General features: G+C 37.0%; 1 protein-coding gene across 1 annotated transcript in view; it reads right to left on the bottom strand.

Annotated features, from left to right (window-relative positions):
- TRDN (triadin) overlaps positions 1-16,536 on the bottom strand; it is a gene marked incomplete at both ends in the record, with an annotated part of 325,418 nt that extends 308,882 nt beyond the window's left edge. The window contains 2 exons of the mRNA XM_082855419.1: positions 16,023-16,232; positions 16,407-16,536. Coding sequence (XP_082711545.1) covers positions 16,023-16,232; positions 16,407-16,536 — 340 coding nt within the window. The remainder of the gene's footprint in view (positions 1-16,022; positions 16,233-16,406) is intronic.
- Positions 16,537-27,764: the final 11,228 nt, after the last annotated feature.

Genomic DNA, 27,764 nt, shown 5'->3' with positions numbered 1-27,764 from the left:
CTTGTTTGCTTGCTATATATGCTTAGCAAATAACTCCTGTTAAGCTCATACAAATTTTACTAAACAATGTGTGCCAGGCAATAAGCAGGTTAACAGGAATATTAAGATAAATGAGACAATCCTACCTTTGAGACGCTTAAGGTTCAATCAGAGAAATAGAGGTTTAAAAAGTAAATCTTAACACTATCAAAATCATCATAAACTATAAAGAACGACTGCTCATTACTTAGCATTCAGAGTGTAAAAAACACTACCACCTTTTCCTCTATTTATTTACTTATTTATTCATTCTTTCATCTCAACATTCATTCAAATGTTTATTGAGCTCACAGTGCTAAACACTTCTAAGCACTAGAAAAATCAAGCAAATAAAATGGACGGTCATTTTCTTTGCAAACCTAACAGATCAGTAGAGAAGAAAGATATTAAATAAGTAACCACACACAATCAAATGTATGTAACTTGTAATAAGTGCTGTGTGTAAAGAGTAAATGATATAATGGGGAATTAGGATAGAGTGACTTGATTTACACTGAAAGTTCAGGAAAGGTTTCTCTAAGGAAGTGAATCCAAACACAGCACTAAAAGATGTTTAATAGCTGGACCATCAAAAAGTGGGGTATTAACGTACGGTATGATTTATAATTGTATCCATCTAGATACATGTATAAATATAAAGTCTCCTTTGCTAAGGGTCAAATGAGTGGTATAGAGCATTGGTATCAAAGTTGGATTTCTTGACCTTGAAATCTGCCACCAGCAAAAACCTGGAGCCCAACGTCGAATTACCAACTTTTTATTTTGTAAGAAAATGTCATTTAAAAACTGTAACAGGAGAAATATCTGTCATTATCATCATTTCAAAAGAGAATTTTAAGACCAAAAACGTAGGAACAATAGAATTAAGGACACATCTTTAAAGTGGATATATTTTTCTTTATCTTTTTCTTCATTTCATGAAGAATCAACAAACTCTGATTAGGATCTGGGAACCATTGGACTATAAAAACTTCTATTTCCTTGAGGTGTTTATAAGCAGATTGGAATTAGGTAATGAAATGCATCCTTATAGATGTAGTGACCAAGAAGACCAAACAGGCCTGGGACATTGAACAGAAAATGTAGGATTTGAGATAAGACTTGAATCAGAATAAGAAGCACAAAAATATCAGCTATTCTTGAAAACTCAGTACACATGAGAAATGATAAAGTCTAAAATGTTGCATTTAGTGTCCCAGTTTTCCAAGTCTCCTAAAATGTAATAACATATTCACACATATGCAGTCACACAGGCATTTCTATATACACACACACACACAGACACATATACATATATATATATAACATTAAATGTTAAATTTAAACATTCTGATTGACTTTGGGTCTTCCCTGAATCACTTTGCTCCTCTAAACTCATAGCCTGACAAACAGTACACCTGTTTTACTGGGCTAAGTGCCAGGGGAAAAAAAATATCAGGGAAATTAATTTTTAAGAGCAGTAGATAAATGGCACACCTCATTAGAAAGTCTATTTAAAAGGCACATCAGGAGATGTCTGCAAGACTTTCATAAGAAATTGATGCTTCCTACCATCATATTCTTGCTGCTCTCTTCTCAGATTACTGATCTTACTTCCTGGTAATAAGACTCAAATTCAACTTGCATTTAATGAGTGCCTCCTATGTGCCAGGCGGGTATGTTTTACATAGATTATCTTATCTAATTCTTTCAAAATTGTTTTGAAATAAGTATATTTTGCGGAATGCCTGCAAGAATTACTAAACGTGCTTTGAGACCCCCTGGTACAGCCATATAATGATCTTCCCTTCTTACGGATGAAGATGCTAATAAATTATGACCCTTGTTTTTAGGTAAGAAAAGCCACGAATTACTACAATTTATTCACGTACATTCTGACCTAGAGGAAAATCATTAACATGCACCAATAACTAAGTTTGTAGTCATTTCTTTAGAAATCCTACTTGCTCGCATTTATTGTTTAGAGAGAAAGCTGTCTCTTTGTAAATAAGGCAAAGAAGTCTGTAAGGAATGTCAACAAAAGATCACGAATTCTGACCCTGAAAGAATCATTAAACTATCACGGCACCCCACCGTTTTCTGGAAGGACTTCCTGGTTGAGTCTACAGAAGCTTGGGGGCGATGCCTCTAGCAGCCTTTGTGACCCCCTAGGCTCAGTTATTAAGGAATGAACATTACTCTGCCCCTCCACCCCAACTTGGGGTTTCGGAAGACATAATACCCAGGTGATCAGACACCTTGGTTTTTGCCTACTGTCCTGAGGTAAATATTCATAGCTTTCCATTTCACACTCACAAGTGTCCTGTTTTGGATGATAAATTATATAGTCATCCTATGGGGTGGTTTTGTGTGCTGTCAAGTCACTAAACTTGAATCACATTTCCCAGAATTCCCTTACATGAATGTTCCAGGTAACAGTTGGGTACAAGAGAAATTTGCACAAGCTTTGGAAGGCAAAATAGAAGTAATAGCCATTGTTTACTCTCTGAAGGTTAATATAGGGCAGGTGCTGTCACCTCTCATGCACATTATGGCAGGTATGCTGGCTGGTCTTGACGTGTGACAGCAGCAGGCTGCATCTCTTCCAGTTCCCACTGACTGGCCCTCCTCCTTCAGCATCTCCTTCAGCAGGTGGAGGGCACCAGCTTATATTGCAGCTCACCCACGTCATCGTAATTTGAGGTGGTGAGAGTCAAATGAGGGTTCCAGGTTGTCCCTTGTCTCCCCTATTCTTTTTCCATCTGCCTTTTTCAGTGATGGAGTTTGGGACATGCTACCCCAAAATGTGGCACCTTAGCATATTGAATATTTTCAGCTGAAGGAATGGAAGAAATAGCATGTGCAAGAAGAACCTTCTGACCCTCCCCTAAAGCAGGTCATAAAGCCCTCCTGTGACAGAGGCCCTCCCTACACCCAGAGGAAAGGAATGTCCTTATGCTCAAATGCACAGAGGAATCTGAATGAACAGGACTTACTGTGTCCCCCAATCTGCTACACTTAGCTCAGACCCTTTTTCGTCGTGTCACATTTTTTCACCGCTTTCCACTTATCACCAAACCTAGCATAAAAATGCTCAGGTTTAACTGCCTCTTAAGGGCTTCACTTCCTTATGAAGAAAGGCTCCTATGTCCCATAAAGCTTATATTAAATAAACATGAGCACTTTTCTCTCATTAATTTGTCTTTTGTTAGAGGGGCCCCAGCCTAGAATTTAGAAAGGGAGAGGAAAAAGATATTTTTTCTCCTCTACACTGTCTTCCACTCTGCTGACTTCTGACCCTGTACCAGATAAACTGCAACAGCCTCACCTAGACTGCTTAATCAGCTCCCATGAATGCATAAGCCATACAAAATAAACTCCCTATTTTACATCACTTACAGTGACGCTACTCTCATCAAAGTCTGACAGATAGACCATAGCATTGTTCTAATAGTATTTTAACATTATATTTAGTAAGAAATGAAGGGTAGGTGGAATCTCTTTCCTAGTATCTGATTTTTGTGTCCTAAAATTTGTCTTATTTGAAAAGATGAAGTAAAGTCACAAATTTTGCAGACCAGAAACCAAGCTGCCATCCCCATTTTACAGACAAGAAAATATAATTTCTTAGTCATGCTAACTTGTAGGTTATAAAGATATCAGTGAACCCAAGTCTTCTGAAATAAGCATATGAGTGAACACAAGTCTTTTGAAATAAGTCAATTCTATTAGTGCTTCACAAGTAGATTGTATACAGATCAACCAGATCAAATTCAGAAAATAGGGAATTGTGAAGATTGGCTAGAGGAGAATCATTCTTCTCAATCCCGTATAGTACTTGCTTATGAAAATAGGTTTTCATTTCTATGTAAACATTTTTTAATATCTTGGAAGCATTCACCTACTTTTCTCAAGTGTCAGAGCCCAAGGACAGGTGCTCTCTCTGGCTTTCAGAGCGACTATTTCTAGTATGCTTTCTTGTACCACCAACCTTGTTTTTTTAAACATTAACGATACATATTTCGAAGACTATTATGTAGTACAAAAGGCTCATCATGGTAATAATATTAATCCCTGGTAAATGTTTGAAATGTATCAATTAAAAATAGCATTAGAAACACAAGAGGATCATTTACATTTTGAAACTCTTAATGAAGCAAATGGTATTTTTTCTGTGAAAAAACATTAAAAAGGCAAGTTAAAACTTAATAAATGGAGAAAAGAAATCAGAATTTTAATACAAGTGGATGTATCCCATTCAACCAGTGGTTAATACAGGTTTTATGCTGTAATTATATAATGTCCTTGAATTTATTATACTCTTTTGGTTCTAGAAGCTGATCATTCAAATTTTAATTTGAATTTCTTATTTGAAGAATTAATATATATGTCTGGAAGAATTTTAGCTTTGAGACTTTTTAAAATTTCAAATCCATTGGAGAATATTTGTCTTCTGAAATATGGCTTCAGATTGCCAGCCATCCCAACACACCATCTTTCTCTTTGCACCTGTTGTAATTACAATCTTTCTTTGTCAATTAGAGTACTGAATGGTACTTCCTTAGATCTAAGTATTTATCTTAAGATACATAACTTGGCAATATAACTTTCTGAGAGTAAAATATGTGGTAGCCAGCCATCACAGTGGCCCCCAGTGATTCTTGCCTGTGGGCATTCCTACCATTGTACAGTCTCATCCAACACTGAATAGGGTTGACCTGTTATGACCTAAAGGATTTTGCAGAAATGGCAGTGTGGGATTTAAAAGTGTAGGTCATAAGGGGCATTGTGGCTTCTGCCTTGCTCTTTCTCGAGTCACTCAGTCTAGGCGATGCCAGTTGCCATGATGTGAGCACACACCAGCATTAACTTAAAAGCTGAATGAGTGAGACATCTTGCCAACTGGTCCGCAACCCCAGAAAAAAAATTTCAGATGTCTGCAGCCCCAACCGAGGTCTTCACTGCAACATCAAGATATACCCTAAGCCAGAACCACCGACATAAGCCATTCCCAAATTCCTAAGCCATAGAAACTGTGTGGAGTGATAGATGTTTATTATTTTTTTAAACCTCTCACTTTTCCGGTAATTTACTATGCAGCCATAGATGACCATTACAAAATATAACAAGTATCATTTTTTTTTTTTTTTTGCGGTATGCGGGCCTCTCACTGTTGGGGCCTCTCCCGTTGCGGAGCACAGGCTCCAGATGCTCAGGCTCAGCGGCCATGGCTCACGGGCCCAGCCGCTCCACGGCATGTGGGATCTTCCCGGACCGGGGCACGAACCCGTGTCCCCTGCATCGGAAGGTGGACTCTCAACCACTGCGTCACCAGGGCAGCCCGACAAGTATCATTTCATAAACATATCTTTTTTCATTCTAATTTTATTAACTGTACTTATTAGTTTTTAAAGTGGGTCAAAACCTGTTTGACTGGATGAAATAAAAATTTTATGATAAATATTTCTTTCTTCCTAAGGTAAGGAATTGTTTCAAAATCAAAAATCACCATTATTCATTTCTTTAAGCAATATATAGCAGAAAACTTGCTATGTGACAGACACTCATGTACAGAGATGAATAAGAGAATTTCTTCCTTGAATAAGGTTAAGTTTTTGAGTGAGATGGACAAGTAAACAGATATTAACAATACAATGTGTTAACTGCTGATAATATAGGTGCCTGTAAGGGACTAAGAAAATGAAAGCATGGTAGAGTGAATTTTTCTTAGGAAATCTGGAATTCTTTCACAAAAAAGGGATGAATTCATCCTTCAAGAAAACTGAGGAATGAATCTCTTACTAGTGATATTAAAATGTATACAGGGGAGACCTTCAAGATGGCAGAGGAGTAAGACGTGGAGATCATCTTCCTCCCCACAAATACATCAAAAATACATCTACATGTGGAACAACACCTACAGAACACCTACTGAACGCTGGCAGAAGACCTCAGACCTCCCAAAAGGCAAGAAACTCCCCACGTACCTGGGTAGGGCAAAAGAAAAAAGAAAAGACAGACACAAAAGAATAGGGACAGGACCTGCAGCTCTGGGAGGGAGCTGTGAAGGAGGAAAGGTTTCCACACACTAGGAAGGCCCTTCACTGGTGGAGACAGGGGGTGGGTGGCAGGGGGAAAGCTTCAGAGCCACAGAGGAGAGAGCAGCAACAGGGGTGCAGAGGGCAAAGCGGAGAGATTCCCACACAGAGGATTGATGCCAACTAGCACTCACCAGCCCGAGAGGCTTGTCTGCTCACCCGCTGGGATGGGTGGGGGCTGGGAGCTGAGGCTCGGGCTTTGGAGGTCAGATCCCAGGGAGAGGACTGGGGTTGGCTGCGTGAATACGGCCTGAAGGGGATACTGCACCACAGCTAGCTGGGAGAGAGTCCAGGAAAAAGTCTGGAACTGCCTAAGAGACCACTGTTTCGGGGTGCACAAGGAGACTGGATTGAGAGTACCGCCTAAACGAGCTCGAGATGGGCGTGAGCCGCGGCTATCAGCACAGACACCAGAGCTGGGAATGAAATGCTAAGGCTGCTGCTGCAGCCACCAAGAAGCCTGTGTGCAAACGCAGGTAACTATCCACACCTCCTCTCCCTCAAGCCTGAGCAGCCCGCCACTGCCAGGGTCCCGTGATCCAGGGACAACTTCCCTGGGAGAAGACACGGCGCACCTCAGGATGGTGCAACATCATTCCGGCCTCTGCTGCCACAGGCTCACCCCGCATTCCATACCCCTCCCTCCCCCCGGCCCGAGTGAGCCAGAGCCCCCCAATCAGCTGCTACTTTAACCCTGTCCTGTCTGGGAGGGAACGGATATCCTCAGGCGACCTACACACAGAGGCGGGGCCAAATCCAGAGCTGAACCCCGGGAGCTGTGCGAACAAAGAAGAGAAAGGGAAATCTCTCCCAGTAGCCTCTGGAGCGGCAGATTAAATCTCCACACTAACTTGATGCACGTTGCATCTGTGGAATACCTGAAGAGACAATGAATCATCCCAAAATTGAGGCAGTGGACTTTGGGAGCAATTGTAGACTTGGGGTTTCCTTTCTGCATCTAATTTGTTTCTGGTCTTACGTTTATCTTAGTTTAGTATTTAGAGTTTATTATCATTGGTAAATTTGTTTATTGATTTGGTTGTTCTCTTCCTTTTTTTTAATATATACATATATTTTGTTTTCCTTTTTTCCTGAGTGTGTATGTGCATGCTTCTTTGTGTGATTTTGTCTATATAGCTTTGCTTTTACCATTTGCCCTAGGGTTCTGTTTTTTTTTTCATTCTTTTTTTTTTTCAGTATAGTTCTTAGCGCTTGTTAACATTGGTGAATTTGTTTTTTGGCTTGCCTGCTCTCTTCCTTCTTACTTTCTTTTCTTTTATTACTTTTGAATTTTTTAATAATTTTTTTATTTTTTATTTTAAGAACTTTATTTTATTTATTTATTTTTTCTTTCTTTTTTTCTCCCTTTTCTGAGCTTTGTGGCTGACAGGGTCTTGGTGCTCCAGCGGGGTGTCAGGCCTGTGCTTCTGAGGTGGGAGAGCAAAGTTCAGGACATTGGTCCACCAGAGACCTCCCAGATCCACATAATATCAAACAGCAAAAGCTCTACCAGAGATCTCTGTCTCAATGCTAAGACCCAGCTCCACTCAATGACCAGCATGCTCCAGTGCTGGACACCCTATGCCAAACAACTAGCAAGACAGGAACACAGCCCCACCAATTAGCAGAGAGGCCACCTAAAATCATAATAAGGTCACAGACACCCCAAAACTCAACACCAGACGTGGACCTGCCCACCAGAAAGAAAAGATCCAGCCTGATCCACCAGAAAACAAGCACCAGTACCCTGCACCAGGAAGCCTACACAACCCACTGAACCAACTTTACCCACTGGGGGAAGACACCAAAAACAATGGGAATTACGAACCTGCAGCCTGCGAAAAGGAGAACCCAAACACAGTAATTTAAGCAAAATGAGAAGACAGAGAGAAACACACAGCAGATGAAGGAGCAAGGTAAAAATCCACCAGACCAAACAAATGAACAGAAAATAGGCAGTCAACCTGAAAAAGAATTCAGAGTAATGATAGTAAAGATTATCCAAAATCTTGGAAACAGAATGGAGACAATACAAGAAAAGTTTAACAAGGACCTAGAAGAACTAAAGAGCAAACAAACAATAATGAACAACACAATAAATGAAATTAAAAGTTCTCTAGAAGGAGTCAACAGCAGAATAAATGAGACAGAAGAATGGATAAGTGACCTGGAATATAAAATAGTAGAAATAAATACCGCAGAGCAGAATAAAGAAAAAAGAATGAAAAGAAATGAGGACAGTCTCAGAGACTTCTTGGACAACACTAAACACACCAACATTCGAATTATATGGGCCCTAGAAGACGAAGAGAAAAAGAAAGGGACTAAGAAAATATTTGACGAGATTATAGTTGAAAACTTCCTAACATGGGAAAGGAAAGAGTCAGTCAAGTGCAGGAAGTGCAGAGAGTCCCATACAGGATAAATCCAATGAGAAACACTCCAAGACACATATTAATCAAATATCAAAAATTAAATACAAAGAAAAAATATTAAAAGCAGCAAGGGAAAAACAACAAATAACACAAAAGGGAATCCCCATAAGGTTAACAGCTGATCTTTCAGCACAAACTCTGCAAGCCAGAAGGGACTGGCAAGAATATTTAAAGTGATGAAAGGGAAAAACCTACAAAGAAGATTACTCTAACCAGCAAGGATCTCATTCAGATTCGATGGAGAAATTAAAACCTTTACAGACAAGCAGGAGCCAAGAGAATTCAGCACCACCAAACCAGCTTTACAACAAATGCTAAAGGAACTTCTTTAGGCAGGAAACACAAGAGAAGGAAAAGGTCTACAATAACAAACCCAAGACAATTAAGAAAATGGTAATAGGAACATACATATCGATAACTACCTTAAATTTCAATGGATTAAATGTTCCAACCAAAAGACATAGATCGGCTGAATGGATACGAAAACAAGACCTGTATATATGCTGTCTATAAGAGACCCACTTGAGACCTAGGGACACATACAGACTGAAGCGAGGGGATGGAAAAAGATATTCTATGCAAACGGAAATCAAAAGAAAGCTGGAGTAGCAATTATCATATCAGACAAAATAGACTTTAAAAAAAGACTATTACAAGAGACAAAGAAGGACACTATATAATGATCAAGGGATCCATCCAAGAAGAAGATATAACAATTGTAAATATTTATCCACCCAACATAGCAGCACCTCAATAAATAAGGCAAATGCTAACAGCCATAAAAGGGGAAATTGACAGTGACACAATCATATTAGGGGATTTTACACCCCACTTTTACCAATGGACAGATCATCCAAAATGAAAATAAATAAGGAAACACAAGCTTTAAATGATACATTAAACAAGAACTTAATTGATATTTATAGGACATTCCATCCAAAAACAACAGAATACACTTTCTTCTCAAGTGCTCATGGAACATTCTCCAGGATAGACCAGATCTTGGGTCACAAATCAAGCCTTGGTAAAATTAAGAAAATTGAAATTGTATCAAGTAACTTTGCTGACCACAATGCTATGAGACTACATATCAATTACAGGAAAAAATCTGTAAAAAATACAAACACATGGAGGTTAAAGAATACACTACTAAATAACCAAGAGGTCACTGAAGAAATCAAAGAGGAAATCAAAAAATACCTAGAAACAAATGGCAATGAAAATACGACAACCCAAAACATATGGGATGCAGCAAAAGCAGTTCTAAGAGGGAAGTTTATAGCAATAAAATCCTACCTCAACAAACAAGTAACATCTCAAAGAAACAACCTAAACTTACACCTAAAGCAAATAGACAGAGAAAAACAAAAAAAAAAAAACCCGAAGTTAGCAGAAGGAAAGAATTCATAAAGATCAGATCAGAAATAAATGAAAAAGAAATGAAGGAAACAATAGCAAAGATCAATAAAATTAAAAGCTGGTTCTTTGAGAAGATAAACGAAATTGATAAACCTGTAGCCGGACTCATCAAGAAAAAAAGGGAGAAGACTCATATCAATAGAATTAGAAATGAAAAAGGAGAAGTAACAACTGACACTGCAGAAATACAAAGGATCATGAGAGATTACCACAAGCACCTATATGCCAAGAAAATGGACAACCTGGAAGAAATGGACCAATTCTTACAAAAAAAAGCACAACCTTCCATGACTGAACCAGGAAGAAATAGAAAATATAAACAGACCAATCACAAGCACTGAAATTGAGCCTGTGATTAAAAATCTTCCAACAGGGCTTCCCTGGTGGCGCAGTGGTTGGGAGTCCGCCTGCCGATGCAGGGGACGCGGGTTCGTGCCCCGGTCCGGGAGGATCCTGCATGCTGCGGAGAGGCTGGGCCCGTGAGCCATGGCCGCTGAGCCTGCGCGTCCAGAGCCTGTGCTCCGCAGCGGGAGAGGCCACAGGGGTGAGAGGCCCGCATACCGCAAAGAGAAAAAAAAAAAATCTTCCAACAAACAAAAGTCCAGGACCAGATGGCTTCACAGGCAAATTCTATCAAACACTGAGAGGAGAGCTCACACCTATCCTTCTCAAACTCTTCCAAAATATAGCAGAGGGAGGAACACTCCCCAACTCTTTCTATGAGGCCACATCACCCTCATACCAAAACCAGACAAAGATGTCACAAGGAAAGAAAACTACAGACCAATATCACTGATGAACATAAATGCAAAAATCCTCAACAAAATACTAGCAAACAGAATCCAACAGCACATTAAAAGGATCATACACCATGATCAAGTGGGGTGTATCCCAGGAATGCAAGGATTCTTCAATATACGCAAATCAATCAATGTAATAAACCATATTAACAAACTGAAGGATAAAAACCATATGATCATCTCAATAGATGCAGAAAAAGGTTTGACAAAATTCAACACCCATTTATGATTAAAAACCCTCCAAAAAGTACACAGAGAGGGAACTTACTTCAACATAATAAAGGCCACATATGACAAACCCACAGCCAACATCGTTCTCAATGGTGAAAAACTGAAACCATTTCCACTAAGATCAGGAACAAGACAAGGTCGTCCACTCTCATCACTATTATTCAACATAGTTTTGGAAGTTTTAACCACAGCAATCAGAGAAGAAAAAGAAATGAAAGGAATCCAAATCAGAAACGAAGAAGTAAATATGGTACTGTTTGCAGACGACATGATACTATACATAGTGAATCCTAAAGATGCTACAGAATACTGCTAGAGCTAATCAATGAATTTGGTAAAGTATCAGGATACAAAATTAATATACAGAAATCTCTTGCATTCTTATACACTAATGATAGAAAATCTGAAAGAGAAATTAAGGAAACACTCCCATTTACCATTACAACACAAAGAATAAAATACTTAGGAATAAACCTACCAAAGGAGACAAAAGACATGTATGCAGAAAACTATAAGACACTGACGAAAGAAACTAAAGATGATACAAACAGATGGAGAGATATACCATGTTCTTGGATTGGAAGAATCAACATTGTGAAAATGACTATATTACCCAAAGCAATCTACAGATTCAGTGCAATCACTATCAAATACCAATGGCATTTTTCACAGAACTAAAACAAAAAATTTCACAATTTGTATGGAAACACAAAAGACCCCAAGTAGCCAAAGCAATATTGAGAAAGAAAAACAGAGCTGGAGGAATTAGGCTCCTGGATTTCAGAGTATACTATAAAGCTACAGTAATCAAGACAGTATGGTACTAGCACAAAAACAGAAATATAGATCAATGGAACAGGATAGAAAGCCCAGAGATAAAGCCACACACATATGGTCACCTTATTTTTGATAAAGGAGGCAAGAATATACAGTGGAGAAAAGACAGCCTCTTCAATAAGTGGTGCTGGGAAAACTGGACAGCTAAATGTAAAAGAATGAAATTAGAAGACTCCCTAAAACCATATACAAAAATAAACTCAAAATGGATTAAATACCTACATGTAAGGCCAAACACTATAAAACTCTTAGAGGAAAACATGGGCAGAACACTCTATTATATAAATCACAGCAAGATCCTTTTTGACCCATCTCCTAGAGAAATGGAAATAAAAACAAAAATAAACAAATGAGACCTAATGAAACTTAAAAGCTTTTGCACAGCAAAGGAAATCATAAACAAGACCAAAAGACAACCCTCAGAATGGGAGAAAATATTTGCAAATGAAGCAACTGACAAAGGATTAATCTCCAAAATTTACAAGCAGCTCATTCAGCTCATTATCAAAAAAACAAACAACCCAATCCAAAAATGGACAGAACACCTAAATATACATTTCTCCAAAGAAGATATACAGATTGTCAACAGACATATGAAAGGATGCTCAACATCACTAATCATTAGAGAAATGCAAATCAAAACTACAGTGAGGTATCACCTCACACCATCAGAATGGTCATCGTCAAAAAATCTACAAACAATAAATGCTGGAGAGGGTGTGGAGAAAAGGGAACCCTCTTGCACTGTTGGTGGGAATGTAAATTGATACAGCCACTATGGAGAACAGTATGGATGTTCCTTAAAAAACTAAAAATAGAACTACCATACGACCCAGCAATCCAACTACTGGGCATATACCCTGAGAAAACCATAATTCAAAAAGAGTCATGTATCACAATGTTCATTGCAGCTCTATTTACAATAGCCAGGACATGGAAGCAACCTAAGTGTCCATCAACAGATGAATGGATAAAGAAGATGTGGCACATATATACAATGGAATACTACTCAGCCATAAAAAGAAACAAAATTGAGCTATTTGTAATGAGGTGGATAGACCTAGAGTCTGTCATACGAGTGAAGTAAGTCAGAAAGAGAAAAACAAATACCATATGCTAACACATATATATGGAATCTAAAAAAAAAAAAAAAAAGGGTCTGAAGAACCTAGGGGCAGGACAGGAATAAAGACACAGACGTAGAGAATGGCCTTTAAGACACGGGGAGGGGGAAGGGTAAGCTGGGATGGAGTGAGAGCGTGGCGTTGACATATATACACTACCAAATGTACAACAGATAGCTAGTGGGAAGAAGCTGCATAGCATAGGGAGATCAGCTCCGTGCTTTGTGACCACTTAGAAGGGTGGGATAGGGAGGGTGGGAGGGAGATGCAAGAGGGAGGGGATATCGGGATATATGTATATGTATGGCTGATTCACTTTATTATAAAGCAGAAACTAATACTCCATTGTAAAGCAATTATAGTCCAATAAAGATGTTTAAAAAATTAATAAATAAATAAAATTTAAAAAATAAAATGTATACAGTACTTGTGATAAACCATGTTCTGTCCTAAACACTCCAAATATATTCATTTGTATAATTCTCTTAATCTTTTTACATATATACTATTGTATAGATGATGAAACTGAAGCAAAGAGAGACTAAGTGACTTTTCTGATATCACAAGAGCTATAAAGTTGCAAGATCTGGATTTAATAGCAAGGAAATGCAGCACCAGAGTTCACATTCTTAACTACTTTTTTACACTTTCTGCTATACTGGATCAGGGAATGAGGGAAGGATGGTATGAGCAGAGGCAGGGAGGAGTGAGAGTGTATGTTTTCCTAGGCAAAGAAAACAGGTGAGAGCAATAGGAAGTATGGCTGGAAAACAGGGCGCATGAGCGGAATTACAAGATGAAAATAAGGGCTAAGCCAAGGACTTGAATTTCATGCCAAGGAATTTGTACTTGGCAGAAATACTCAATGAAATTTATGTTTTATGAAGATACCTTGGGGGCAGTGTTAAAGGGGAGAGGCCTGGATGAGGCAGACAAGAAGAAACTGCATTAGCCCCCTCAAAAAGAATCAAGGTCTGAAGTGTAGTAATGGAGACTGTGGTAATAAGAGAAGGGAGCAAATTTATGAGGCATAAGAGGGTTGGCTGGCATACAGTGTGGTAACTGATCAGGTGCCCAGCAGATTTAACAGATGACTTGCAGGTTTCTTTTTGCAGGAAATGCATAGATGGTTAGGTCATTAATAAATATATAGAACTGGAGGAGGAGTCTTCACAAAGACGATGTACTTAGCAAACACTTCTTGAAAGAAGAAGTGAAGTAGTAGTAATACAGAGGTTATTTTTCCCCTATCAAATGAAATGCCAGGAACATAGGCATTATCCATAGTAACTAATTACAATGGTCCAAGGAAGCTCTACTGTGGACTATGTGCCTTACATTTAAGTAATCTAATCTGAAAATTTAATTATAGGTAGCTGCTCTTTTTATCAAATAATTAAGAACAAATTCATCAGTAATTTATTTAGTATACTTATTAAAATATTAACTTTACAAATATTAGATTTACACACAATTCTTAAAATACATCTACTGTAAAAATTGAAGAACTATATTATATGACCATATTTGGTTCTACAATTTGAATGAATGAAATTCTAAAAAAGAACAGATGAAAAATATCAGTCAATATAGGCTCAAGGGAAATGAAATTTCCTGGAGTAATGTAAACAACTGGTTTTCACTTAAAATTCTAGGTCATATTTTATATTATAGGCATTTCAACTGTATATTCTTTTAAGAGTCTGCATTACACAATATACCAAAACTATTGCCTACTTAAAGCAGAGGTTTATGGCTCTGGATAAATAGCTCTTCTGCTTTGGTTGACATCATGAGACTTAGCTCTACCTGTTAGATGATGCTCACTTTAACCCAGCTACCAACGGTACAGGGGGCAGAGTTATCTCAGTCACACCTCCATATCAATAAACCCAAACTATACAGTGTTTTGACTTTGTGTTATTCATACTTGCATTTCTTTTAACATAGCCATTTCCTGGCATATGTAGTAGATACTTGACAATAATTGTTGAATGAGTAAAATACCATAATGGGAAGTAGAGGATCTCTCAGTATATAGAATGCAACTTACAGTATTTATAGTTTCTGAGTTCTACCGATTCCACTCTTACTGAAGAAAGAACAGGTAGGTTGCAGGGTGCACAGGGCAAATATGAACGAGCACATTAAGAAGCTAATAAAATGTTTTTGCTTATGATACAAAGGCATAAGCATAAACTCATTCATCTATTCATTTAATAATTATTGAGCACCTGACCGATTCCTTCCCTCAAGGAACTCACATGCTCAATAGAGCATGTCAGATGTGGAAATAGACAAATATATTTTTAAAAAAACAGAAAGACCTTGAACAAAGAGATGAACAATATACTCAGAGATTGGATAGGCCATAATGAAAATCTAAATTTCCTCACTTGTGTTATTCCTATTTCACTCCGAATCTATAAGAACACATGGCTGGCCGTAGTATCGCATTACAAGTAATTCCTCGAAATTCCTTTTAACATTCTTTATTTTTAGGAAATCGAAATAGGATGTTTTAATGGGAGGAGCAAAGAGAATGTCTGGGAAGGAAACTTGGAGCCAGATAGTGGGGGACTTAAAAATACACAATTTTCCATTTGTCCAAAAGTGTTTTATTTGGGTTGGGTTTGGTTTTATATAGCCGAGTGTAAAATCCACAAATTATCCTTTATTAATGATTGATAAAGTTCCTATTCCCAAACCAAATATCCACCAAGGTTTGGAATTGTTATCCTCATGAAACTATAACGTTGAGCTTTTGTTCAGCTCTTCAAATCAGGTTTCATTTGAAGTCTATGAGAACAGGCAAAGATTAGAAAGAAATGTGAAGATGGGAACTAGCCCTTAGTGGCCCTCAAGCATGTTTGTGGGATGCTTTGTTTATTTGCAGGGTGAAGAGAAACAAAGCCAGAGCTGGAGAGAACTCTGTTTCTTTCCATTTAAAAGCCAAACTTCTGCGGTACGGCAGACACTAACACAACATTGCAAAGTAGCTATACTCCAATAAAACTTAATTAAAAAAAAAAAAGAAAAGCCAAACTTCATGGATCTTACCTGAAAAGTTTCTGTAATCCACTAAGTCAAACATAACAATGGCCACAGCTGACCACGTGATGATCAGAGCAATGACCAGAAGCCAGGCTGCTGGGGAGCTGAATGTCGTCACTATATCTTCTGTGACTGTCCTCTTTATCACTTTTCCAGGGGATTTGGGCACAGATCCATTCTTGCTGTCTATCACAGTTGTGGTCGTAGATGCATTTCCTAATCGAACATTGGAAAAGGAGAATTACAATTTGGAAGTTCATGTCAAATATTGATGACAAAAACCCCTTCCCCACAAAACACAGACTGTATAGGTATATATAGCTCTTTTATAGCATTTTCTATGGCAGAATACACCTCTTTAGTGGTAGAGCCAAACTCCCTGCCCGCTACCACATTTCACTTTCTCAGCATTTACCCTCCACCCTGATACACATAGGCCCTCATAATCAGCATTCCTCGCCTCCCAAGTTCCATAAGTACTGCCAGCCAGGCCACAAACTATGTCATAATCTTCAATCATTTTTGCATGTCCCTTACTGCCTCATATACCCAATACCATCAAGGGTAATGGCTTTTTTGGTCAAGTTGCTTTTTAACCTTTTTCTTTTATTTAGGTTCATATGTCAGGTCTAAATACAAGCAAAAATATCCCCTCTGGGAGAGAAACAAAATCAGTGATAAAATAGTTCAAATGGATGAAATTTCTTTTGGATATTCTGGTTTAACAGCATAATTGACCCTCTATTAAAGCCATTAATTTTTATTTGTGAAAGGGGCATAGAAGATCTAAGAGATTAATGTTGGAAAATCTTATTATATCCAGAAACTTTTTATTTCTGCTTACAAAAGTCTACACTTTCAGTTCATGACTGAAAATTCAAAAAATATAAAAAATAGCAAAATAAATAAATAGATAATTATTTGGGTTTTTTATTAAACAATAGATTTACCATCGACAATTATTTGTATTCTTACCACGCAAAAAGAACTGTTGACATATTTTTCTATTTATACCTACTTTTCTGTACATGCAAGTAAATACATAAATATGTTTTATTTATTTCTGACAAGTCATCAACACACTCTCCGTTAGTTTTTTTTACTAGGCAATATATAATAAACATGATTTCTTGCTGTACATATTCCATAAAATACCACTTAAGTGGCTGCATGGCATGTCATTCCATGGCTATGCATAATTTAGTTGAACAGCTTTCTACCCTGGGACATGGCAGAAGTTTTCTCAGAACATATTAATGATTTTTGTATAAGGAGAATTTCCTAAATATAGAATTTCTGGGCAAATAATATAATCACTTTTATATCTTTTGAGAATATATGTATATATTTGAAAATTAGTTTATTTTTGAAAATAAAAATAATTTGTTTCCTTATCCTTGACAACCCTGGGTATTACCGGTATTCAAAATATGTTCAATCACACAGGAGGAAAATTCTACTTCATTTGCAATTCTTTGATTGCTAGAGATAAGCTTTTTTATATGTTTATTTTTCATTTATATTTCTTATCCTGTGAAGTTTTTTGTTCATTTTTCTATAAACCTCCTTCTGGTGGTTTATAAAGTTGTGTACACATATACATATATACATAATGTATATGTATATATTTTGTATATGTATATTCGCATATACATATATGAGTGTGTCTACGTGTAAATGTACTTACATGTATACATGTGTGTATACATATATGCTTATAAATAAACACACACATATAGGATAGTACCACTTTATCTAAACTTATGTTGCACTTTTTTCCTTCAACTGTTTACTTTTTCTTTTTATGACTTTTTTTTTTTTTTTTTTTTGCAGTACGTGGGCTTCTCACTGTTGTGGCCTCTCCCGTTGTGGAGCACAGGCTCCGTTCGCGCAGGCTCAGCGGCCATGGCTCACGGGCCCAGCCGCTCTGCAGCATGTGGGATCTTCCCGGACTGGGGAACGAACCCGTGTCCCCTGCATCGGCAGGCGGACTCTCAACCACTGCACCACCAGGGAAGCCCTTTTTATGATATTTTTATGTATAGAGTAAACATTTAAAAATTTTGTAACTCATTTTTCTTCTGTAAAGTTGCTGCCTTTGCATAACTAGAAAGCGTCCCCTCAATGCAGAGCAGGCATATATGACTATATTGACAAGCCTTGACTCATAGAAAGTTATCTCTAGAGGAAACTTAGAGATTATTTGGAACAAATATATCATGTTTCATTTAAGAACAATTGAAGACCAACCAGAAATTACACAGATGTGGAGTAAATAACTGAGTACTGAAGAGAAAAAATACCCCTAACAATCCAAATATTTTTGCCAAAATTACAGCTTAACAATATATTTCATATACTTTAAATATGAGCTACTTTGTCTACAACAATTAAAGAATTACATATCAGGGAAGAGAAAATTTTGATTAATCACATTCTAATATACATAAGTAAATATTTTCAATTTTATCTCTAAATTACATTCCTAAATTTTTTTTAAAAAGCAAATTTTCAAACTTCTTTGACATTAAAAATTAAAAAAAAATTTTTCCACTCCCAACTGGAAACTTCTTTGACATTTTTTACAAAATGAATGCAGACATTTATTTCCACTTAATAGCATATACATTAGGCTAAGACAGTTTCAGGGAACCAAAAAAAGAATGCTATGACTTCCTCCATGTCTTTCCTAATCAAGTTATTTATTGTAATACAGGAAAACAGGGACACATACTGTAATTTATTCATATTAATGGATCCTGTTTTGCCCCATTAACAAAATTAAGAGAGATGATTGATAACAAATAAACTTATTTTGTTATTGTACAAATGTTATCAGATATGTAACTGAATTCTTTAAAGTACAAAAATAAAGTTTGAACCCTCAAACAGATGTGTGCACTGTGTACTTAAAGTATAAATTCAGTTCATAAGACAATTTTTAGTTGTTGACAGAAGAAATGAAAATACCACATGCAAAATTAAGTACTCTAGTTAATAAAGTTTTCTTCGTTTCTTTACCCATAAAATGGTACTTTCCTCCCCTATATAGAAATAAAATAAATGACATAAAATTCTAGACTGACTAGGGAAAAGAAAATGCATTCTAGTGTATATATTAGTAGGTATTAATAATAACCGAACATAACTAATACAACTATTTTTAGATGACAATGGTAAATCTAGGCATATATTTTTAAGAGTAAAAAGCTGATGAGAAACATCAGTGGTAAAATCATTTAATTAAAATTTTAAAACAACTTTAGGTATAAATTAATAATAGTAACAATGAATCTCCTTTCTTCTCTGAAAATCTATGTGAATACATATCCCAAGCTCTAAAATTCAATTTAGTTGAAATGATACCAAGATGGAAAAATAACTTTTAAAAACAGATTTCAGTTTGTACCTGAGGTGGTGCTCAAAGAAAGAAAAATTAGAAAGAATTCATATCATATCCTTTCACTGAATTTCGTGCCAAATTCCCATCACTTCTAATGGCAGTTCTGAAAATGGATGAATGATAGAAATACTTTGAAATGCGATTCAAGACTCAAGTGGGGCTACAAGTGAATCAAATGATTCGCAGGACAGTGAGTGAATTATAAGTGTGTAGGAGAGGCCCACGTGAAAGCTGATATGTTGCTAAACTCCAGTTTTTTAACTTCTGGAAGGCTTCCTACTATCACTATATAGAGAACATGGGAAGAATTGCTTTTGCTCTTTAGATTCACTTCAGTGAACTGTGTGTAAGAGAGTACTAAAGAACTGATTTTAATATAAATTCTAAATTTTATTTCACCTTACAGTCCTGCCAAAACAATTATGGTACAATATTTTAAACAAATAAAAATGACAAAGTTAACACTAAACAGTTTTTTAATCTTTTCTATTTTTTTTTCATCCTCACATCCTCAAAAATTCCACTTAAGAATTAATCAAGATTCCAAGGTGATGAAAACATTCTGAGTATCCAACAGCAAAACCATAAGCAATTTGAAAGTAACCTGAAGGTTACCCTGCTTAAGGAAAATTATGTGTTGCCTTTGTTATGGAAACACACTAGGTTGTAACTTTCAATTTCCATTCAGATTTACTTATAGAAGCCACACAGTGCCAAGAAGAATAAAATTGAGGGGAAATAAATTGCCTTCTCTGACAGCTGGTCAAGATATATGCAAAGAATAGAGTGTGTAATCTGAGATTATTTAATGTTTGAGAAGCACTTTGGAGATGAAAACAGCTAGTTATTGATATGGTGGAAAAATGAGAGGTAAATATTACTGAGAAATTTGATATGGGTGATGTTTATTTTTTTATAAATTTATTTATTCATTTATTTAATTTTTGGCTGCATTGGGTCTTCGCTGCTGCACACAGGCCCTCTCTAGGTGCAGCGAGCGGGGGCCACTCCTCGTTGCGGGGCGCAGGCTTCTCATTGTGGTGGCTTCTCTTGTTGCAGAGCACAGGCTCCAGGCACGCGGGCTTCAGTAGTTGTGGCACACGGGCTTCAGTAGTTGTGGCACACGGGCTTCAGTAGTTGTGGCTCGCGGGCTCTAGAGCGCAGGCTCAGGAGTTGTGGTGCACGGGCTTAGTTGCTCCACGGCATGTGGGATCTTCCGGGACCAGGGCTCGAACCCGTGTCCCCTGCATTGGCAGGCGGATTCGCAACCACTGCGCCACCAGGGAAGCCCTGGGTGATGTTTCTTGAAAGTTGGTGTCTCACAATTGGAGCAGAGCAGCGAGGATATGTGACAGTACTTTCCATGCCTACTTTTTCATTCCATTCGTTTTGATTTCATACAAATTATTTTGATTGCCAGGTAGCCAGAATCAGCTTCAAAAGAAGTGGGGATCTGCACTGCTATATTTAACATGGATAACCAACAAAGACATACTGTACAGCACAGGGAACTCTCTTTAATGTTATGTGGCAGCCTGGATGAGAGGGGAGTTTGGGGGAGAATGGATACCTGCATATGTATGGTTGCAGGTATGTATATGTACCACATGTATGGTTGAGTCGCTTTGCTGTGCAGCTGAAACTATCACAACATTGTTAATCGGCTATACTCCAATATAAAATAAAAAGTTAAAAACAAATAGTTCAAAACAAAACAAAACAAAAAAACAAACAAAAAAGAAGTGGGGATCTGGCTGAAGGGCCAAGAGACTCTGCTCCATAAAGTAAAATTAGGGCTGCTTATGTAGTAGCTCCAAAGACCGCAGCCAGGTTATGCATTGGAGAATAAATCATAAGTCTCCTGAAAGAATTCACTTAACCTCATCATGCCTTATTAATCAGATGAGGAAAGTGCCATGCCCACTTGCCCATTATTATTCCTATGGGAATAATACAATACAGTCTCTTCTAGGATGCTCAAGGAAGACACCTATATTCTAGAATGGTATAAATAAAATATTGCATATTCATTTCATAAAAGCATTAATTTGAATTTCACAGTTAACTGTGCGATGTGGTTTGTAGAATACTCTAACACTAAATTTTTTCTTCAAAAATTAGAGAGCAAAGGAGAGCAGGGCAGTATATACTATCAGTGAAAAAAAAAGTTATTTCAAAATTATATTAAGAATGTAATTCCCAGTCACAAGAATGACCTTTGCTTTATTTTTAAGTGTTCCAGAAAACATGCATATAAGTAAGAATTTTGGAGAAACTCTACTGAAAAGATCTTTAAGCAAATAAAGTTGAAAAGTGAAGAATCCATCTTTTAAATTGCATATTTTATTAATCCTAGTGTTTGAAGAATGTCTGTGTATCAATAGCAAAAACAAACTTATAGTTACCAAAGGGGAAACGTGGCAGGGAGGGATAAATCAGAAGCTTGGGATGAACACACACACACTACTATATTTAAGATAGATAGTGAGAAGATAGCACAGCTGTTACAATAGCTGTTTGCTTAGATTGCCTACACCATTTTTATCAGATAAATTATAGGCAGCAAGTTATAAGATTATCAGTGAGGAATGAAATTTTCTTTATACAGTTTTTTATCTCAGCCACTAAAATATTTTTATTTTACAGGAAAGACATGAACCTATTGATATGATGCAATCCTTACTTGTAGTGAACTATGCAGAATAAACAGGTAATAGGATGCTTCTGCTACGTTTTAGGATCACATACTCTTTTGCCATTGCTGTATTTCCCCTGACAGATGTGATGAATCCATGCTGGCAAAACAGTAGTTTACAGACTTAAAAAAATTAGTTTCATTTTGAGAATTTTTCAAGTGCTCTTTTCTTGTTGTACGAGAAAACCTAAACGACTAAACTATTGATTTTAGGAAGTCAACCTCTGTAAGAACAAGTAAACTTTATGAAAATAAATGATAAAAAAAAGATAGATAACCAACAAGGATCTACTGTATAGCACAGGGAAATCTACTCAATATTATGTGATAACCTATATGAGAAAAGAAACTAAAAAGATGATATATGTATATGTATAACTGAATCACTTTGCTGTACACCTGAAACTAACACAACATTGGAAATCAACTACACTACAATAAAGAAAAAGAATGTCTATGTATCATATACATAGAAATCTGTGACAACTAAATTATGCTTTTCTAGTATAAACTGAATGAAAATAGATTTTGAGAGGCAAGTTAAATCATGACAACTCACAAAAACAATCTTTATCAAAATAATCCTAGACATTCTAATTGATATATATCTAATATTGGTAAACCATAGGAAGTAACCTAGAGAAATTTTTAGAAGAATCCAGATTCTAAGCACTTAAAGAAAAGCTATTCACTGTCTTTCAAGGTAAAAATTGCTTTTGTCTTAAACCGGAAACGGACCCCCTGCCAGTTTCAATCATGAAAGCCCTAAACTGCTATCTCTTTCCCCAGATTTAGGGTATGTGATTATTGTAATATTTCAGAGGATGATTTGGCCACCTAATCTACCTGCAAAGATGAAGAGATATACACCTATATTTTGCGTTATCTAGCACTCCTTGCTACCCACTCGCTCCCTCTACCCTTCCAGGAAGTGAATTTCTTTTTCCAGTAGTGGGATTAGAAAGTGAACACTCCCCTAACCCCCAACCATAGGAATGGGTCTTTAAGACAAGCCTGACCACTTAGAACATTCCCTCTTGCCTAAGACTGCGAAGGGATGGGGCAATCAGAGTCCTCCTCAGTTTTCTTGGAACTACTGGAGTTATACTCTCTTTCTGCTTGGTTTACCAAGCTGGTGGGGTCTACCAGTAGCCCTCTAGCCCACCAGTTGAAGAATCTGCTGCAAGGTAGAAAGAGGTAGAGTCCAGATACCACTGTGTGGGTTCACGGAGCCAGCTGTGTTTACAGTCAGATTTATCTCTGGATTTCCAGTTATATGAGAATATAAAAACTCCTTTAATTTGGTTGTGTTTGCATTACCAGCCATCAGAAGTTCTGACTGATGCTCTTGCTTCTGCTAGGAATGTAAATAATTATTTTCCTTCATCTCTGTCATGAGGGGTGATCAGTCAGAATGATCTAAATATCCAGATTCCTTTTTTTAAAAAAATTATTTTCATTTTTGAAAGAAAATCTCAAATCTCACTCTTATTTTTTGAGTGGCTGCGTTGTCTTGGTCGTAAACGAAATGAGTTTTTTGGGGGGTTTTCAAGGTCAGATTCTAATATTGAAGTGCTCCTTCTAGGAAGAGCTCACTTGTATTCTGGTTGAGTGAGAGGCAGGATATCTCCCTCCCTGGGCAGTGGGCCCTCGCTGTGACCTGCTAGCCACTTCCCAGTACTCCTTACTGCCAAGTAATAGATGTCTCTTCTTGTATTAGTTGCGGTAACCCTAGGTTTCCCCTACCTTTTGAACTTTACATTTTCAACTTAGCAGTTACTCCCCATTCAGGATAATTGTTTTCCTACAAATAGTAATCTGAATTTAAAGGTGAAAAGCAATGGTAAGTGCATAACTAGAATTCACTTTCTGAAACAATATGTATTGAACTCTTAACACATTACAGGTAAAATACATTGGGTTTTACTAATCTAACTTGGGCAAGGATTTCTGATGAATTCCTTTTTTTTCTTTAAAAAAACAATGGTCTTACTGAAACTCCACTTTTAAAAGCCAACTTTTCTTTCAAGAATTGCCTCAAATGCCTCACTTCTTTTGAAGTGAACACTACTGTTCTTACCTATGATTCTATAACATTTTTTGATTAATACAATGATATGGGTGAAATTGTCCCAACTCTTGTATAGTTCTTTTGTTTTCAACAAAGCCCCAGGTTGGAAGCAAGTCATTTACCCTTTCACAGAACTTAGCACAGCACTTTTTTATACAGCGAGGCCCCAACAAACACTTATTAAACGTGAAAAACTTCATAAGTTTTGCTAAGGGAATCAGCTAAAGAAAGTGTCATGTTAAATAACATCTATTTCTACATATAGAAGGATGTGTGGTAGGCAGTGATTTCTATCCAGAAAAATAAATACAAATGAAAAAATATTTTTATGACATGATAAAATGTTGAATTGAGATGTATGTTTACTGATAGAAGTAAAAGCATATCTGTTCAGAAATTTTGCCATTTGCAGCAACATGGATGGACTTGGAGGGCATTATGCTAAGTGAAATAGTCAGACACAGAAAGATAAATACTGTATGATATAACTTATATGTGGAATCTAAAAAATACAACAAACTAGTGAATATAGCATAAAAGAAGAAGACTTGCAGATATAGAGAAGAAACTAGTGGTCATCAGTGGGAAGAAGGGGGAGAGGGGCAACGTAGGGATAGGGGAGTGGAAGGCACAAACTATTGGGTGTAAGATAGGCTCAAGGTTGTTTTGTTCAACACAGAGAATACAGCAATATTTTGTAATAACTATAAATGGAGTATAACCTTTAAAAATTGTATAAAAATTAAAGTTAAAAAAACACATCTGTTCAGGTACATCTCATAAGAAATGGGAAGTTTAGCTGGTCAACAAAATTAAGTCTTCCACAGAGGACGAAAGACTAGTGGGGCACAGAAAAAGATGTGCAATCTCTTTGACTAAAAAAAGCATGTATTTACTAAATAATGTCAATAATTAAGCAGAGACGTTCCTTTCTAATGAGGCAATTAAAACTAGCATCTTGAACATTATTAAGGTTGACAAATCTCCAAAAGATGCAACAACTAGGAGAGGTTTCTACAACCAGATTAGGCAGAATAAATGTGCAGATGAATAAAAATGCTGAGGATCAATTTACACATGCGATGGTGCATTTTCTTAGTCAGCTGGGGCTGCCGTCAAAAAATACCACAGACCACAGATGGGGTGTCTTAAACAACAGAAATTTATTTTCTCACAGTTTTGGAGGCTGGAAGTCTTAGTCAGGGTGCCAGCATGGTCAGATTCTAGTGAGGACTCTCTTCCTGACTTGCAGATGGCTGTCTTCTCACTGTGTCCTCACATGGCAGAGAAAGCACAGCAAGCTCTCTACTGTCTCGTGGTATAAGGGAACTAATTCTATAATGAGGGCTCTACCCCCATGACCTAACCTAAACATAATTACCTCCCAAAGACCTCATCTCCAAATACCATCACACTGAGGAACAGGGCTTTGACATGTGAATTTGGGGGGGGGGGGGGACACAATTCAGTCCGTAGCATGCATGTTTCCATCTGATTATTTAAAAACTACTCAAAAGAATATTAATATATTTAAGCGTAATAACCATAGTTATTTTAATAGAGCTATATCTTTCATACTAAATTAAAGGAAATCATGGCCATGGAGCCGTACTACCAGTACATGCCCAAGTAGCCCAAATCAAAATGTCAGTGGGTACTATACATAGTGGGATAGTTTAGGGATGGAAATTAATCAACAAGACCCATGATGTGACTTTTTTTATGACAATGGTTTTGACATATTCAATCAGATTCATTTTAGGAAAATAATCCATCCTGACGTCATGAACCCAGAAAGTCTCATGCAAGAAGATAAATCATTTTAGGGCCTGATTTTCTGAGTTTGAAGTTTGGGTATGGAATTGACAGAAAATCTCCCAAATTCTGTGGATTCAGTTTTAAGCAAAGAAAAGTTAGACACTGGTTCCTAGCAAATATGATTTGAACAGGACAGACATAAGATCCATGAACTATATTCAGTTCTTTTGAGAAATTAACTTTCTAGTATTTTACATTTGGGTTGACACATTTTCTTCCTGCGCTAAATATACATAATTGAAATGCTTTCACCTAGCCCCAACAGTCTTCCTGCTAAATTGCCCCATTGTCATTGAATTACAAACCCAGTGAAATAGAAAATGACTGAGTAATGACCTGCTATTTCAATTTGGAAAAAAATTCTAAATGCAGTGCTTCAAAATCATTAGCTTTCCATGATTTGTTGGCTCTAATGTGTGTTTTTTTTTGTTTGTTTTGTTTTTTTGTTTGTTTGTTTTTTTGCGGTACGCGGGCCTCTCACTGCTGTGGCCTCTCCCGTTGCGGAGCACAGCCTCCGGACGCGCAGGCTCAGCGGCCATGGCTCAAGGGCCCAGCCGCTCCGCGGCATGTGGGATCTTCCCAGACCGGGGCATGAACCTGTGTCCCCTGCATCGGCAGGCGGACTCTCAACCACTGTGCCACCAGGGAAGCCCAGACACATAGATTTTTAAAAAAAATTTATTGCAGTATAGTTGATTTAAAATGTTAGTTTCTGCTGTACAGCAAAGTGAATCAGTTATATATATACATATATCCACTCTTTTTTAAGATTCTTTCCCATATAGGTCATTACAGAGTATTGAGAAGTGTTCCCTGTGCTATACAGTAGGTCCTTATTAGTTATCTATTTTATATATAGTAGTGTGTATGTGTCAATCCCAATCTCCCAACTTATCCCTCCCTCCCTGCCCTTTCCCCCCGGTAACCATAAGTTTGTTCTCTACATCTGTGACTCTATTTCTGTTTTGTAAATAAGTTCATTTGTACCATTTTTTAGATATAAGTGATATCATATGATATTTGTCTTTCTCTGTCTGACTTACTTCACTCATTATGACAATCTCTAGGTCCATCCATGTTGCTGCAAATGACATTATTTTGTTCTTTTTTTATAGCTGAGTAATATTCCATTACATATATGTACCACATCTTTATCCATTCTTCTGTCTAGAATTTTTAAATATCTAATAAAGTAAAATATTTAAGAATTTTTGTGAGAAAAAATATATGCTTAGAATTGGATACCATTATAATAGGATATGACTATATTTTGTTTAACTTGAACCCAAATCTTCATTAAGCTATTTGAAAGGTTTAGACAGCTCAAACCCTCATCTTTCTGAACAGAGTCTGTATATCTCATGAAGAAAATACACATACTGCATGAAGAAAATGCAGCCTGAAAATTTAGAGAGAGAAGATTTGCTGTGTGGTTTTTTTTTAAATCATCTAATCTATAGGGGAAAAAAAGCAGCTTCCTGTGCCTTTCAAAAGACTTCCAAATGAGCTTGAAGCTCTTTTATGTATTTCTGAAAAGAACATTAAGGTATCCGTGCCCATATTTCAAAAATGCAAGCAATTAGGTAAACACAAATAATACTTTATACAAATCTTTCTTCTAAGGAGCACATAGGGTTTTTGAAACAGCTGATAAAGCTGTACACATGACATGAAAGGAAACTGAAACAGAGGAGTTGAAGAGAACCAGTTTTCTGAAGTCTACTCATTATTGGAGTTTTCAAAGTATTATGTATTGCTTAG

Source organism: Leucopleurus acutus (genome assembly GCF_964270905.1).
Source record: "Leucopleurus acutus genome assembly, chromosome: 15".
Lineage (NCBI taxonomy): Eukaryota > Metazoa > Chordata > Mammalia > Artiodactyla > Delphinidae > Leucopleurus > Leucopleurus acutus.
The sequence above is the reverse complement of the archived record's forward strand: the minus strand, read 5'-3'. Positions and strand labels throughout refer to the sequence as shown.